Below are 17,734 nucleotides of genomic sequence, written 5' to 3'. Positions count from 1 at the left end.
AGTACTCATGGCTAAGTCTGGTTTAGGGCCCCCCAGCTGTCCCCTTCACTGGCAAACACAGAGTGACTCCAGTAGTAAACATAGGGGCCCTCTTCTAGGAAGCAAGGCAGTGTGATGCAAGTAGTAAACATAGCGGCCCTCGCCCTAGGAGACAAGTCAGTATGGCTCAAATAGTAAACCTACCGGCCCTCGCCCTAGGAAACAAGTCAGTATGGCTCCAGTAGCAAACATAGGGGCCCTTCTTTAGATGGCAAGGCAGTCTGCTTCCTAGACGGTATTTCTGCCACTGCTCCCCAAGACTAAGCTGGCAACAATAGCTAATGTGATTAAGAGGAGCCACCAATGGTGAAGCCGCCACGATGCTAACGTGATTAGACACAAGATCAATTTAATTGCCTGTTAATACAACTAATGGGGAGTTCTTTTTGGTGATCTTGGCACCGAGACACTGTTTATTATCTGCATATTATTGTACCATCTGACACTGTTCTGTCGCGCACGGGGGGAAGGAGATGAAGAATGCGAAGATAATTTTCGAAACGGTATAAAAGATAACGATTTAAAGTGTTAGCCAAGCCCATGTTTCAGCCTGAATTGAACGCTGAACATATATTTTAATGCATTTTGGGCTGAGAAGGGGAGGTTTTATCTCCATAGTTACAACCCACGGCTATTTAATGATAAAAAATGTTTAAGCTTCAAGCGATGAGCGTGCTGGTTATAACGAGCAATGTTATGTACTGTGTCGTTATACTATCAGTGTCTGGGAAGCCTAAGCCTCCCTCGGACACAGACGTAAATATCAACCGCTACACAGGCCCGAGCTCCACACATCCACACACACCAGGTGTCAGCGTTCCCCCCTGTCATGGGTGTGCCTGCCTCGTTACCACGCCCGATGCTAAACCAGTTTTTTCTGAATTACGCTATTATTTTAGTAAACAAACTAACAAAATAGTATCAATGTGTTGTGGATTGTAGAACTACTAATATCTTTTAAACAGAAACATGATTTTTGGGTAACTGGCACTGTGAACCAATATTTATAACAATTTGGATGCAAGCTTTGATGTTTATTAACTGGTTTCATGAGAAGTAGGGGTGACTACATATAGAATAACTCGTAAATCTGATAGGGACACAATAGTAAATGATACTCTACCAGTATGTTTATGACTTTAGTCTAGACAGACAGAAATTTGATTAGATACAGCACTTTTAAACAATTCAGCCAATATTATTGAGGTAAACAAAGAGTGTTTCATCATGATTAATGATTGATGATGCAGCTCTGAAAGGTATTATTTCGATCTGCAAACTTGATCAGACTCTTTTCTCCTCACCTTCATAAAACCCATCGTCGTCCATGTTCCCGTACACGTAGAGGTACTTTCCCGCCACCAGGGGGAGCTCTGCTTCAGGGTGCTCATTGGGTCCATCGTATGGGTTATAACTGAGGGAATAAATGTCACATGGTGTAACCCTAAACAGACCCAACAAAACAATATCCACATCCCAGCTTTCCCAACAGTCCAGGGAACATCTCATCTATTTATACGGTATCCCTCCATCTTTTACCGAATAACTGGATTAAAGTTGACGTATTGTACCACCAGGTGGGAGTGGGCCGTTTTGAAAATCGACCTCTTCTGACATCACAAGTGGGTGTGTCCATCTAGATGTATGACAGATAGATGGGCAACGTTTGCTACAGTCCACTGGGTGGGCTGGTAGACTGATCTATCCAGCACACATCTAGGTGGACACGCCCACCTGTGATGTCAGAAGAGGCAGATTTTCTAAACGGCTTGTACGTCACCTTTAAGTGTGTGGCGGTTTGGTTGGTATTCCCAGAGTCCTCCTCCCCTCCACACATCCCATGAGAGCCATCCACCCACCTGTAGCGGGCGGAGCAGAGCCGGACCTGGCCTGTATAGCGAGCCTTGGACCTGGGTGATGGGCTCACCTCATCCTCCATCTGAAACCAGGTGCACTGTTTACAGTCAGGCTACAGGGCACTCAGTCAATGCTGAATAACAAGAGAAGGGGGCATTGGACAGGCTATAAGGGATAGGACCTGTTAATGAATAACTGTTGTTGTCGATTGTGGTGTATCGGTCTGTGTGTGTGTGTGTGTGTCGATGTTTAAACGAAATGAGCTCTCTTGCACACACACACACACACACACGTACACGCACACACACAAGCACACACACACACACACACACACACACACACACGCACTTAGCTCAGGTAGCTTGGCCGACATAACTTCACGTAGCGAACGCAGCTTAGCTCGCTCCCTGCATCGGCCACACCCACCTCTGAGGGGGCCCCCTGTCGTGGGCAGCCGGGCCGATCCGTTGCCGCGGCGCTGGACCTGACGGACAGCGGCTCAGGCCTTTCCCGGGGTCTGGTCTGGGGCGGTGGGCGGGGAAACAGCGATCGGTCGATCAGTGGCTGTGTGTTTGCCACGCGCTCATCGCCTGGGAAACATTGATTCCCAGAGCAAATAATGAACATCTTTCATTTCTACCCCTGTCCTGCCTCTCTCTGCACCGCTATTGATATTCTGTTAAGGAGGGCAGGAAGCAAACAGCAAACAGGCTTTGGCGCACACATTGTTCTAGGGTCAACATGCGTCTCTCTTTAGATGTGTAAATAAATGTTAATAAATGCCTTTCCGCACGCAGGTCCTTAGAGACCCCACGCGGCACGTCGGGCGGGGAAGCGTCTGAACTACAAATAGGATCGTCCTCCAGGAGATCAAAGACAGATACGAGGAGGGAGCGCCGAGGAATTTATTAGGATGTTTCTTCCTGGCGCCGCGCGAGAATTGAGTTTAATCGCGCAGGCAGCTGCAGTGGCACCAACCAGAGAGATCGTCACACGCACGCACAAACGCAGGCACCCCCGCAGACTCTGTCTGCGTGCGTGGAGCACGCACGCACTACCACACCCCATCTTCAAACACCCCGCAGCCTCCCTCTCGCTCTCTCGCTGTGTCTCTCTATCTCGCACTCGCTGTGTGTGTCTCTCTTGCTATCTCTCTGTCTGTCTGTCTCTCGCTCTCTCTCGCTCTCTCTCTCTGTCTCTCTCGCTCTCTGTGTGTCTCTCTATATCGCACTCTGTGTGTGTGTCTCTCTTGCTATCTCTGTGTCTCTCTCTCTCGCCTGCTCTCTCTCTCTCTCTGCCTCTGTATCTCTCTCTCTCTATCTCTCTGTCTTGCTCTCTCTAATGGAGAACAAGATAAAAGAGGATATCCAGATTCAACACCACCACCCTACTCCTCTCCCCCTATCTTTCTCTCAACCTCCCATCTCTCCGTCTTCCTCTCTCTCTCTCTCTCTCTCTCTCTCTCTCTCTCTCTCTCTCTCTCTCTCTCTCTCTCTCTCTCTCTCTCTCTCTCTCTCTTCCTCTCCTATCTTTTTTAAACCTGCATTGCTGATGCTGCTGGATATATTTGGGGGTGGGCTGCAGAGAACCCCCCCCCCCCCCCCCCCCCTGATATAAGGATGCTGTAGCACTAACTCACAACAAACAGGTGTCGTACATCAGGCGCATGGTTAATTAGCGGGGAGTTATTGACCGTACAGAAGATGTACCGGTGATTACTGTCCCTGGACCGGCGGGGCGGGGCTTAGGGTGGGGGGCATGACAGTAGCAGCCTTTACCACTTTATCACGACTCTAGGAGTATTGGCAGTATCAGTCGTAGTAGTGCAGTACTAGTAGTAATACCGTACTAGTACTTGTTCCCGTATTGTATGTCCTCATTGAAAATCCACGCGTGTTGATTACATAAGTCATCGTAAGCATATGGTTGCAATAATAAATCAATAACTCCCTATTTGTACACAGCACACTGTGTGTGTGTGTGTGTGTGTGTGTGTGTGTGTGTGCGTGTGTTTTTGCGTGCTTACGTGTGTGAGTCAAAAACTCCCTAGTTGCACACAGTTGTGTGTTTGTTTGCGTGCGTGTGCTTGCGTGTGTGTGTGAGTCTGTATGAGCCGATGACTCACCGGTTCCTATTTGCGGTGTGCTGAGGATTTGTCGGAGGTTCCTCTGCTGGTGACTCCTGTACGGGGAGGAGGAGTCAGTGGCGGGGCCGTCGGACGTCTCCAACTCTGAGCGTAGGTCAAGCAGCAGCTGGAACCGGTTACGCTGGGACCTGCATTTGTGCTCTAGGTCGCGAACCTTGACCTTATGGAGGTGAGGTGGAAGATGGGGTGGGTGTCGATGAGGGGGGGGGGGGGGGGAGAGTGTAGGAGAGAATGGTTGAGAGAGAGGGTGGGGGGGAGAGAGGGAGAGCGAGAGAGAGAGAATGGGTGAGAGAGAGGGTAGAAGAGAGAGAGAGAGAGAGAGAGAGAGAGAGAGAGGGAGAGAGTCAGTCAGTCACGGCAGGGAAGGGTTCATTCAAATGCAAACCACAGCTTTGAGCTGGGAGCAGAGCTTTTGTTCTCTACTGCCTATCATGTCGATGTGTAGATCCACCTACCCGTTCATCGTCTAATCAATTAGGATGCAATTAGGACCGGATCCCTAACGAGCCATTTTAATATCCATGTGCTGCTCGTTTGATCCAAAGCCTCAGTGTCCAATCAGAGCGCAAAGATACGAGGGAGGTCTTAGTGCGGGGTCGTCCCTATGCAACGGCACTGCAGCTTTTGATAAGGCTGCTGAACAAGGCGTGGAGTTATAATGCTGGGGGAAGTCATATACATTACAGATATTATGCTAGCGGCCCTCGGTGTGATTTAGGTTGACAAGCGGCGGCTAGCACGGTGGCTAGCACGGTGGCTAGCAGAGTGAGGCGCCCCACAGCTACTCTGTGCATACGACTTCGGGGAGAGCGAGAGTTATTGTTGCTCTCTCTCTCTCCCTCTCTCACCCTTTCTGTCTCTCCATCTTTCTCTCTGAGGAAGGTAGCACACTTTGGAAATCTGCTGACTCAGCCCGGAGGATGGACGTTGTGGAGAATGTTATTGGGAATAATAAGCAGCCCTTCACAGAAAGCCATTTCTTATTTATAATGGCTCGAGAACAGAAAGACAATGGGTTGTTTGTGTGTGTGTGTGTGTGTGTGTGTGTGTGTGTGTGTGTGTGTGTGTGTGTGTGTGTGTGTGTGTGTGTGTGTGGTTGTGTGTGTGTGTGTGTGTGTGTGGTGTGTATAGTGTGTTTGTGTCATGTGCAAATTAAGAGAACACATTGTATACTATATATAAGTATCAATTTAATATAGGCATATGTAAATGTACATGTATAGTCAAACGTTTTCTGTTCCAAGTGTTTCCGGTAAAATTCCGGTAAAAGTAATCGAGTAAATATTGTGCATTTCTAGTATTCCTGCGAAGATTAACTTCCGGACTGTTCTGTTTATGCTGACTGTGTTCCTAGGTTTCCTCCAAGTTAGGCCTGGTCATTCTCTAAGGCTTCTTTTCCTCAGGAAATCTTGTTAATGCGCTGGAGATGGAAAATAATTTGACCTTACTTGAACTCGGTTTAACAGGCTACTCCCTCTCCATCTCTCCTAATCTCTCCATCTCTCACTCTCTCTCTCTCTCGTTCTCTCTCTCTCTCTCTTTCTCTCTCTGTCTCTCCATCTCCCTCTCCATATATCGCTCTCTTCCAATCTATTCCTCTCTCTCTCCATCTCTCAATCACTATCTCTTTCTCTCTCTCGCTCTCTCTCTCTCTTCCTCTCCATATATCGCTCTGTTCCAATCTATCCCTCTCTCTCTCTATCACTCCATCTCTCACTCTCCATATATCGCTCTCTTCCAATCTATAGCTCTACCTCCCTCTTCCCGTCCGTTTTGATGATGACAAGAGATTTAAAGCGGAGTGGAAAACGCTCTGGAGTAGATGAAGCACTGATATAATTCTTCTCTAACCCCCCCTGCTAGACTAAGGAGGAAAGCGTTGTGTTGCGTTGTGCAGCGCTGTAGCGTAGCGTACGACTCTGATCAATGAGAGCTGTTACACGTCTGATGCAGAAGGACGTACAACGCTCAGCAAAATGCTAAAATAGATGACGCCAGCCCGACCATACACGTGCTAGCGCAATTTGTAATGGCCTCCCATTCCCTTCGAGTTCAGCCATGTGAGTGGACAATCGACATTCAGTGAGTACTAGCAGACCGTACGGACTGGTGTTGAATTAAAGGTGACATATTATACCACCAGGTGTGAGCGTGATTAGCCGTTACAAGCCATTTTGCAAATCTGCCTCCACTGACATCACAAGTGAGTGTGTCCGCCTAGATGTGTGCTGGATAGATCCGTCTACCAGCCTACCCAGTGGACTGTAGCAAACGTTGCTCATCTATCCGTCATACATCTAGGTGGACACGCCCACATGTGATGTCTGAAGAGGCAGATTTTCTTGACGGCACGTACCGGCTAATCACATTCAAACCTGGTGGCATGTCATGGGACCTTTAAACAATATATATATAGAGAGAGAGAGGTTAACTGCACTGCTTACAATTATATTATCTAGTTCTGGTCTCTGATTTTACAGATTTTCGGTATAATAGGTCACCTTTATGACCCATCCCGACCATACCCGTGCTTCCGCGATTTGGCATCGCCTCCCTTTCCCTTCCTGTTCAGCCATGTGATCGGACAATGGACGTTCAGTGTAAGCCCCGGTGGACTATACGGACTGGAGTTGAATTTAACTCCCTGGTTTTAAGCACTTCCGTCGACAGCGTTGGTAAACTCCCACGAGCAGCAAGTAGAGAGGGCGAGGGGAGCGATGCCAATCACGAAGCGCCACACGTCCACACCTACCCCCTGCGGCCGGTGTCCCCGTGTGGTGACGTCAAAGGGCCTCGGACGCCGGACTTAATGACAGTCTTATTTTAGAAACAGGGACTAGAATAGTACCGGCTCCCTCGCCCCGCGAGGTGGCCAGCTGACGAGACAGTGCCACTGGATGATCGTGCCTTTTGTTTTTTTCTTTGCAATGGCCTTGTTTGAGTGGATTTTATGTTCTTTCTGCTGCATAATGGCCTAATTCATTTAATTTATTGTTTTTGGGGGCGGAAAGGGGTATTTTTTATGTGCTAGGTATTTTCTAGTTGGAATGTTCCCCTGATTTGAAATTACTTAAAGGGATACGGCAAGGTATTTGTATATCGGCGTTTGCATGTCTTCTGAATTGGACCAGTTGTTTTATGCTAAATTCATCATTGTGCAACCAGAGGGGGTTTCCACTGAGTTAGCATTCGCTTCCTGTTAGCCGCTTCCCTTGCCTTGCAGAGGAACACTGGCCTAACTCTTGTTAATGTGAGGGGAATACACTTTCAATTCCTTTCTAAAGATTTCCAAGGAAATCCGAATAGTCTCTAATTCAAAAAGTGCCAGTAACAACACCGTAAGATTGTCGTTTGTCTACAAACACAAATGGTAACGCACTGCTGACACAAGGCTACCCTCGGCGTAGACTAGCCAGCCAGAGGCAGCTGATAACATAATTGTGCCAGCAGTGCATGGCAGGGAGCCATATAATCCACAGCGTCGAAAATAGTGCAGAGCCTATGCAAAAAATATCTATTTTGCAGAGGAACTCCAAAAAGCTAGACACTGCCCTCCTCTTGACTCCCTACTTCAACTTTGGAACGGTGGGCGTAGCTGTGGACACAAAGCCCTTACTCTGGGAAAGGAGAGAGGAGCTGTACGCAGACCTTTTATTGGCCGGCTGAGGTCGTGACGGATATTTGATTTTGTTTGCGATGACGGTCGATCAACGCCAGTCAGACGATTATTACAGATCCGGCCACAGACATGGTGAGCGGGGATGTAGAAAAGCTGTGTGAGCCAGTGCTATCGTGCTCAGGATAGCTTAACGGAGCTAGGCTAAATTGAAGGATTATGACACCTAATAATGGCTCAAAGATCTGGCTCTTCATTTTTCCAAATTCTGTCCTCATCTAGCATATGAAATAAATTAAGTTTATTTTATATTGATGATGTTGTTGTTTTTGTCGCTTTAATCCTATCTGAACGTATCTTACAATCAGGCTTTTGGGTAAACTGATAGTCAAATCATCACACTGGTCCTATTTGAGGTGGATTAACCATCTTTGGTGCATGAGGTTAAACAAGGCTGCAAACACATGGTGGATACAGAGGCACCATTGTATCCACGGTAATTACATCAGGAGTCCTTTATAGACGTACCTCTAGCAGATGCACTGCTCCTTCATGTTCGTGGTCTGCTTCGAGTGGAGCCTGTGGGAGACACAGACGAACACAGAAACACACACACACAGAGCGACGGTGACACTGCGGTCAGGGTGAGCTGAGCCAGGCAGACACACGACTGTCAGCACAGTAGTCAGACGAATCACAAGATCATCAGAGCTACAGTGCTTGAGCAGACATATTCAGATGGGATTAACAATAGAAGAGGACAGGGCCCCGTACAGCAGTAGGAGCAAACTGCATTGTAGTGTCACGCACGTAGAGCACTCCCAACTCAAGGGTCTCTAGTTGGCCCACGCTACCTATGGGCCAAACGAGGAACCAAATAATGGGTTTGAAGGTGAGGGGTTGTTAACCAACAACCCTGGAAACTTTGTAGAACAGAACTACTATATATAGCTACAGTTTTATAGACCTTTTTCTAGGAATGTATAACAGGTCAATTTTTCCTGAACTGTTAAAATTGTGAAAGTAAACAAAAACGATTGAATTTGATGTCAGGATTTGGCCCACGTTTCATTTTGATCTCGAAGTTGATCTTAGACTAGCATATTGGATGCAAGGTGTTGAATACATTTTACCATCAATCTTGGCAAAGTTATTGAAGTGTTCTCTATGCAATTAAAGTGCACAGTTCTTGAGACGCAGGGGATGAGCGAGGTCCATCCATACTTTTTTTCACAGGCATTATTCATTATCGTACGCTTCTATGCAAAACCAGAATGTGCCTTTCACCCGAGAGACAGTGACACTTGGCTAAGATGGATCACCTTCCTCAAGATTTATTTGCCATGATATTTGCAAGGGTCTTCAGCGAGGGTGACTTGCATCAGAGCTTTCGTCCCAAACGCCTGCGCTGCTACTATGGAATCATTTAACACGAACATCCTCTATATGTTAGCTTAGCTCATGTTGGTTTTGCTCTTACCCTTTGCAGTAAATCAATCTCCCTCTGCTTGCCGTGCAGGAGCTCCAGGGCACGCTCATGCTCTACCTGCAGCCGCTGTCTCTCCTTTGCGACATCGTGCATTTGCTGGAGCATGGGATGAAGACAGGAAAACACAGCGTTTGGTTAAAACAACGGGCCTTGGGACTTGTGAGGAGAAACGGGATGCAAGCGACACTATCTATCTCAGCAAGGCTCCGGTCTGAGGTACCAGGGACCAAAGGTCTTGTCTGAGGTACCAGGGACCAGGGCTCTAGTCTGAGGTACCAGGGACCAGGGCTCTAGTCTGAGGTACCAGGGACCAAAGGTCTGGTCTGAGGAACCAGGGACCAAGGCTGTGGTCTGAGGTACCAGGGACCATGGTTCTAGTCTGAGGTACCAGGGAGCATGGTTCTAGTCTGAGGTACCAGGGACCATGGCTAGTCTCTGAGACGAGAGACCAAGGCTTTAGTCTCCGGGAGGTTAGTTAGAATGAACACACACAATCACCTCAGTGTGCTAGCCTCTATTGTGTATATCCATTGAACGGATATCTGTCATCGTCAACTTAATTCAAATGTTTGGTAGCACTTTAATACAACTGCAACTTTTAACAATTAATAAAGCAGAAGTAACAATCCTCATTTATGCAGCATTATTCATACATTGATTCTCATTAGTAAGCTATTAATAATCAGTTATGAATAATTATTAAGATAATTAGAAAATAGTATTAGTAGAATTACCAACTCACATTTTCTAGATGAAATTATTAACCATTATCTCATTATTTTGTCAATAATTTATAACTGATTATGATTTATTAATGCTTCAAAGTTGCAGTTATTCCAAAGCGCTACCAAATATTTTATTATGTCTCCCACACCACACTAGCGAGGACCTAATTCCACTCATCAACTACCTGCCAGCCGTGGCACACGCACAGAATCAACATCATTCTCCAAACTAGCCAAGTCATGAGTGCGTGGCGGCCCCTATCTGCAGGGCTTATGCCAGCTGTCACATCACTGAGGAACACACTTATAACCCTGAGATGTTTCACAGAGGGGCTTAAGAATATTTTTTTGAAAAGGAGCTTTGGAAGCTCTGACAGTCATCATTCTCTCTCTCTCTCGCTCTCTCTCTCGCTCTCTCTCTCCTCCTCCTCTCTCTCTCTCTCTCTCTCTCTCTCTCTCTCTCTCTCTCTCTCTCTCTTTCTTTCTCTCTCTCTCTCTCTCTCTCTCTCTCTCTCTCTCTCTCTCTCTCTCTCTCTCTCTCTCTCTCTCTCTCTCTCTCTCTCTCTCTCTCTCTCTCTCTCTCTCTCAGTCACAGTGGAAGAGCAAAGCCTCTTTGGCTGGGGGAGTGATTTGGAGGAGTCCCGCTGCCTTGCATAATAAAAAGAAGAATTGGACGCTCTCTCCACAGCCCTCCTCTCTCTCGCTCGCTGCAGAACTTCCGTGGGTAACTTAACTTACAATGAGCCACACACACAGCGTGATCAACAAGCTTAACGACACAAGAGGCAGAAAACTTCACGCGGTCGTCACTCAGGACACACGTCTGTACCACAGATGTTACTTTTACAAAGCAAAGGCAGTCTGATTGTCGTTCTCAAACAGACCACTAAGACAGGGTGAATGACCCTCTGTCGGCTTAAGAAAGCAATTAAAGGCATTAATGCAGTCAGGACTCTAATTGCATTGTTCAAGAACACGTTGAACTGTGCTGTGAAGACAGGACCGAGGGGTTCCTCTTCCACTTAGCCTTTGTGCTAGCAGAAGGTGAGCTGAGATGGAGCACTGATCAACTCTTGGCCCGACCTCAATTCATTAATTTCATTATTTGGCCGTGCCTTTAAATATCCTGTGATGTATCATGGTGAACACCGGCCAACATATTCGCCAAAAGATATTCGGTAACACTTTATAATAAGGTGCCATAATAAATAGCAAACTAGTCATTACCTAACCCTTTGTTTATATTTGTTAATTGTTACTAAAATATCTATTTGGCACAAGTTAATAGTTTTTTCATCATAATTAAATATTAGTTGTTTGCATAAACCCTAACCCAACCCTAACACATGACCCTAACCCTAACCCTAACACACGGCCCTAACCCTAACACACGGCCCTAACCCTAACCCTAACCATAACACACGGCGCTAAACCTTACACACTACCCTAAGCCTAACCCTAACACGCGACACTCTGTGGTCAGTGAAAAAAAACTATTAACTTGCGCCAAATAGATATTTTACTAAAAAAAATATATATATTAACAAAGGGTTAGGTAATGACTAGTTTGCTATTTATTATGGCACCTTATTATAAAGTGTCACCAGATATTCTCCCAAACATGTGCAAACTTTTTCAAATTTGACATCTTGCCAAAAATGTTCACCGCTATGACGGCTCTTTCGTGATTAGCATCAATTTCATGAGAGTAATGAGGCCATGTCTCGATTAAAAAAAGTATGTGATATTGATGTAAATAATCTATGCAAGCCTTTCGGTTGATTGCCTGCATCACGTTACGCAATGTAAGCTTCTCGAGATAATACACATACACTGATTGGTGTCCTGTTTTCCTGCGGAGGGGATGTGCTAATGTTCCTTTGATTAGCAGATTGTATCCCTGTTGAAACCACAATTCAGCTGTTTGCACTTTGTAGCCACAAGCTTCTCTCCTCCTACATTCTTCTCTGCTTCTCCCCCCCCCCACCAACAGAAGATGCTGTTATTTCTCGGCAGCATACATTATTCCTATCATCAGAGTCAATACACAATTAGAATTTGACACATTTGTTCTGTTGTATTCAGAAATGGGTCCGTTGCTCTTAGTGTATAAGGCTCTCCTCGATAAGCTCTACAAACAACCCTACTGAGATGGGGGGGGATTTGTAATGACGAAGTCGGCTCCTAATCACAGACGACCAAACAATGACAACAAACCGATGACAGTTTACGCTGTGATTTATGTGCCCCTCTTGTTTTGTATTAGTGTCCTGTTTTTGTGAGGGCAAACCTCCAAAGTGTATTTAAAACCGTGAAAAGCAATTAATATCTGCTGTTCATTTACAATGCATAACAATAATTGCTTGGAAGTTTATAATGCATTTAAGTTTATAGTGCATTTGAGAGTATTAATAAGACATCAGTTTTGTCATATTAAACCCCACACTAAAACGTTGATGTATTAAGAAGGTGTTGCACACAGTAACGTAAAGCAGCAATGTCTTAGACGCAGACCACACCTTCAGAACCTCTTCCAGTTTCTCTACTTTGATTTGGAGGTGGGTCCTATCCTGCCGGGCTGCGTCTCTCTCACGCCTCACGAGCACAAAGGTCCGCCTCAGCTGCTCGTAGTCGGACCGCACCTGCACCACAAACGGGTCAACACAACGGCTCCTTACTGCATGTTCAAAGGGACGGGGCAAACCGTGGAGGCAAGTGAAAGTGAAAGTGAAAGTGAAAGTGGAACAAAAGAAAGTTTAGGAAAACAAAAGGGAGAAGCGGATGACACGCCATCCTGATCTCGAAAGTACACGTTTAGAAACTGTCGCCGAGGATCAGTCTGGCCTCTTTTAAAACAGAAAGTGGAAGGAGCTTTTGTCAGTGAATGTCTGAGCATTTAAATGATTCCCAAATATAGGCATGGCTTTACGCTGAATTGAAATGACTCTTTGCTTTCGGAAGAAAAGCAAACATCATCTTTAAGGGAAGGGAAGCCTACAGTGCAAATTAATGTTTGCCATTGTTATTCTGTCTTCTTCAGATAAAATTGTTGCAATTGTTCTGTCCATTGCTACAACCACCATTGTTTTTGACGGTGTGCAGACTGTGTCACTCATTGATTCATCATTAACTTAAACGTCTTCCCCTAGCGCTGGTTTAGAAAACTGGTCTCCGGGATCCAGAACAGACTGCTAGAAACTGAAATGGGAAATTGCAAGATCGGGATGTCTCAGAAGGCTAGATATTATACACGTTTTTGGATTTAATCTTTTTTCCTCACTTCCTGAATAAATAATCAAAATAAAATAATTTTGGCTGAGGGGAATGGTTAGGAGTTTGCCGTCCATGTGAGAAGTGAGTCAGCACCAGCCTCATGAGGCCATCCGGATATCCACAGTTTCTTGTTGCGGTATCCAAGTCCAATACCACTCTGGACTTGGGCTGGGGCAGCGATTGATTTTCAAACGTCTGCGTCCTTACATTGTTCACAAAGCCCCAGCCAATCATAGTCAGGCTCTGGCTTTATTTGCTCTTGCCGAATCCGGTTGGAAGTAAAGCAAAACCCATAATTTAATCTGAGAAAAGCCTTCCGTGCAGATTGCTGTTAATCTTTTAACATCGTTACTCAGTCATTCTATTTCGGATAAAAAATGTTTGCCGGGCTATGCCATTGTTTTTTTTTTTAAATGGCAGGGCTTGGGGAGGGAGTTTCAGCAAATAAAGAACAAGGTGCACACTGATTGGTCCTAGCATTTTGAAATGTTTGGAATAATCTCTCAACAGGATCGAGGGGCAGAGCAATCTGCAGAGAGAAGCAAAGTGTGGACTTACGAGATCGGGTGTGGTCTCACAAGTCTAAATCAACCCTATCCAACCTCAGAGAGAGAGAGAGAGCGAGACCCAGAGCAAGAGTGAGAAAACCAGAAAGAGGGAGAGGATGAGCGAAGAAGAGCTGCTGACTGGAGCTTTCTGCTTCATCACTCAGGAGCTGTGTAAACGGGAGATGGTTTCCCTGGCGGACTCATGAGACCCAGCTCCAAACCAATTCTCACGAACACACCAATCTGTTCATTAATTACCGGGACAGATAAGCTTATGCGACTGAAAAGGGCCACGGCAGAAGGAGACGGTTTCCTCTCGTGTCGTGAATATCTTTAAGAATCACATTAATTGGATCCAATTTATTGATTGGGTTGGTAGAATTGAGTCAGGGACTATGTCATATGGGACATGTGTTGGGTAATAACTGGGTTTTTTGAAGTCGACATTCATTTTAGATTCCGATTCATCGGAATTGAAAGAAAAGACGCAAAAAAGGAAATAAGTGAATGGAGAGTGAGGGTGCACTCACACTAGGCCATCTGGCCGTGGCCGTTGGCCGTTTTCTCACTTAACCGTGCTAAACTGGCCCCATTGTTCTCTGGCCTGCACTCACACTAGGCCATCTGGCCGTGGCCGTTGGCCGTCGCAACTGTGGCCTGGCCACGGTAGGCTCTTGTAGATACGTCATCAGGTCGTAACACGTCATCACCAAGCGTCCGGTGCATGGACCATAATAAAGTCTGCCGCCATTTAGAGTTTTAACAACAATGGACAACAACACAGAGAACACAGTTTGCACTTTTGCTTTGTCTGTTGCTAATCGTCTGCCCAAATGGCTAACAGACACTCTACTTCTCTATGGGACCAACGTGAACCAACAGTTGAACCGCTTGACGCCATGTTTACCGTTTAATGGGAAAGAAGGCTCGTCGCCTTTATTATGTTCATGGTCGTCGCATTGACTATACGTCATCCAGCTCAGGTTGCGTAGCCGTGCGTGTGCGCGTGTCGGCTCATTAGCATCTGTACCGCGGCGGCCCGTGCCGTAGCAGCACACCTCTCCCAAGTGGCCAAGTTGGCCTGGCCTGGCCAGACTGGCCACACTCACACTGGCAGATTTGAGCACGGTTAGGTGTGAAAACGGCCATGGCCACGGCCAGATGGCCTAGTGTGAGTGCACCCTGAGTGTACATCAGAGTAGCAATAGACTTATTCAATGCTGCGTGTAAAGCACACATGCAAAAACTCAAGCACATAGGTACTCATGCGTATAGAAACACACATGCATGCGTAAATGGCAGGATTTCTGCCACTATCATTTGAGTGGTCTTTTTAAACACCTTGGTACGAAGAAAACAATGCATTCATCTACACAGCTTTTTTTCATAACGCAGAACAGACAGAACATCTTTTTTTAAACATCTGAGGGAGGCAGTTTTAAAGGATTAATTCCAGGCAAGGAATCATTGTGTAAGTCGCCTTTTCCTGCAACACTAAAGTCCTTTTTTCTCAAAATGAGAACGTGCAAGATCAGGATGGTCCCATGAGGCTATGAAAATGGAGCTAACTTATGCTGGGTACACACTACAGGATAATCAGTGCGAATTTGTGCCAGATTTCCAACAATGGTCGGCAAAGCCCCCATTTTCTGATGGTTCTACAGATTGTTTTGGGCCAGATTATCCAGTGGTGTGGTGTGTTTTAAGTTTTTTTAGGATCGGGGCCCCACCGATTTCAAAATCGCAAATATAAAACATGTTCAATATTTTCCATCTGATGGCCTGTAGTGTGGGGGGGGACCACAACGACAGCCGAGGACGTAGACAATTGATGGTCACGTCGGCAGGACAACAGCCAATCGGAAGCCAGGCTGACTCAACGCCAACAATTCATCAAGCCATCATAACAGAAGCCATGGCGGCAAAAGCAAAAGTGGGGTTGTCTTCGAGGAACATCAAATAGAATTTCGAATTTTCCATACAAAAACGATTGCAAAAGCGAGTATAGCTAGTTCCTTCTGACCGATGTCCGCCAAGTTTATTTACACTAAATTCACGATTTTTATCATGTTGCGAGATTTGTGGTGTGCTGTGTTGGCATAATTGTTTCCTTCCACACACTAAACAACCAAAACAAGGAAATGTATCATGTACTATCGTTAGATATGTGGTCTCTCACGCTATCTAAATTAGAAAATGTATCTAGTGTGTAGCCAGCATTCGTCATTAAACCGAATCAGTTTTGGTTTCACATATTTGAAAAGGTACCAACAGATAAACAGATGAACAGATAATAAGGGTGAATGGTTCAGATTTCATGCAAATTATACACAATACACTTTAAATACATAAATATATATTTTTTATCTATATATATATATATATATATATATATATATATATATATGTATATATAATATACATATATATATATATATGGTTAGGGTGCATCTGCAAAGACCTAATGGATGCCAGCCATATACATTAATGAAACGAGCAAGGGTGTTGGCTTATCGATTGGTCGATGTGGGTGATGCCTTGAGCATCCTGTAGACATACATACGACTATTGATCGTTATATATATAGATAGCTATATTTAGATATAGCTATATTTATATATAGAAATATATTATGTATCTATGTATAAATATAGCAATTTCCTTATATTTGTATGTGAGCGTGCACGCATGCATGCATGCATGCGTGCGTGTGTGCGTGTGTGTGTGTGTGTGTGTGTGTGTGTGTGTGTGTGTGTGTGTGTGTGTGTGTGTGTTACATACCTGGTCATACTTGGTGGATCGGAGGGTGTGGTTGATCAGCTCGAGGTTAAGCCGATGTTGCTCTTGTAGGGCCGCATGGAGCTTTGCTTTCTGGCAAAATAGAGGAGAAGGAGAGAAAAATGTATACATTACAACCCTATGTCGTTTTCAAGAACATAAGTATCATCCTATCCATTTTAGAACCGTTATGTAATTAGCAAAGAGGAGTGTGTTTGCTTGGGCGTGGTTGTGTGTGTGTGTGTGTGTGTGTGTGTGTGTGTGTGTGTGTGTGTGTGTGTGTGTGTGTGTGTGTGTGTGTGTGTGTGTGTGTGTGTGTGTGTGTGTGTGTGTGTTTGTGTGTGTGTGCAAGTGTGTGCAAGTGTGTGCATTGTGACATGTCGACCGCTCTGTAAGACGCTGTCTCCAGTACTAAAGCCACAGCTGTCCGCTGTCACCATCCATTACCTTGTTATTAACGATTAGTCTCTGGGAGAAAGAAATGGAGGGAGACTAAGAAAGGGGAGGGCCTTGGTGTGGGGGAGGAGCAGGAAGGAACATAAATGGGCTGGAATGGAGATTCAGGGTTGAAAGCGCTTTAGGAACTCCGTGCCAAAGGGCCCTAGTGTTGGATGATTGTTTCTTCGTTAATGTGCTGTTTGTTAACATGCTGTTTGTTAACGTGCTGTTTGTTAACGTGCTGTTTGTTAACATGCTGTTTGCTAAGATGCTGTTTGTTAAAATGTTGTTTGTTAACGTGCTGTTTGTTTACGTGTTGTGTGTTGACGTGTTGTTTGTTTACGTGATGTGGTTTATGCAACGATTAGGCTGTGGGAATGCATTTCCTTTATGGAGGGCAATAACGAAATACATTTGAATCTTGTGGTGAAGTCGCAGAGAAAGGCTGTGACGTGGTGTGGAAGAGAGAAAGTGCTTGCTGGTTTACAGTGAAATTATCAGTTAGTCAATGGCGTAACCACAATGGAGGCCGGATAGAACTAGGTTGGTTGAAGAGATGGTGCCTCGATCATGTTGGCTTTGGATTTAAACCCTGAGGATACACAGACCATTTAGTTTGATTTGGATATCCCATTTATAAATGATAATTGCTCACCTGTTGAAGTAAAAAAAAAAATACTAAATATAACTATAAAGTATTAACAGTGCAGATAGTACCTTTTTTTTTTACCTAGCTTTATGTGTGGATATTACTATCCTTTGATCCATTCTAGTATGTATTTGAATGTGTGTGTGTGTGTGTGTGTGTGTGTGTGTGTGTGTGTG

General features: G+C 45.3%; 1 protein-coding gene across 1 annotated transcript in view; it reads right to left on the bottom strand.

Moving 5' to 3' along the window:
• rimbp2a (RIMS binding protein 2a) overlaps positions 1-17,734 on the bottom strand; it is a 76,360-nt gene that overhangs the window by 23,041 nt on the left and 35,585 nt on the right. Inside the window, exons 4-11 of the mRNA XM_030354359.1 lie at positions 16,475-16,564; positions 12,392-12,514; positions 9,139-9,243; positions 8,187-8,237; positions 4,022-4,202; positions 2,323-2,486; positions 1,899-1,978; positions 1,344-1,453 (exon numbers count right to left, since the gene is read on the bottom strand). Of these exons, the coding sequence (XP_030210219.1) occupies positions 1,344-1,453; positions 1,899-1,978; positions 2,323-2,486; positions 4,022-4,202; positions 8,187-8,237; positions 9,139-9,243; positions 12,392-12,514; positions 16,475-16,564 (904 nt within the window). The remainder of the gene's footprint in view (positions 1-1,343; positions 1,454-1,898; positions 1,979-2,322; positions 2,487-4,021; positions 4,203-8,186; positions 8,238-9,138; positions 9,244-12,391; positions 12,515-16,474; positions 16,565-17,734) is intronic.

The sequence above is a fragment of the Gadus morhua genome, chromosome 4 (genome assembly GCF_902167405.1).
Source record: "Gadus morhua chromosome 4, gadMor3.0, whole genome shotgun sequence".
NCBI classification, from domain to species: domain Eukaryota; kingdom Metazoa; phylum Chordata; class Actinopteri; order Gadiformes; family Gadidae; genus Gadus; species Gadus morhua.
Note: the sequence above shows the minus strand (reverse complement) of the source record. Positions and strands in the feature narration are given on the sequence as shown.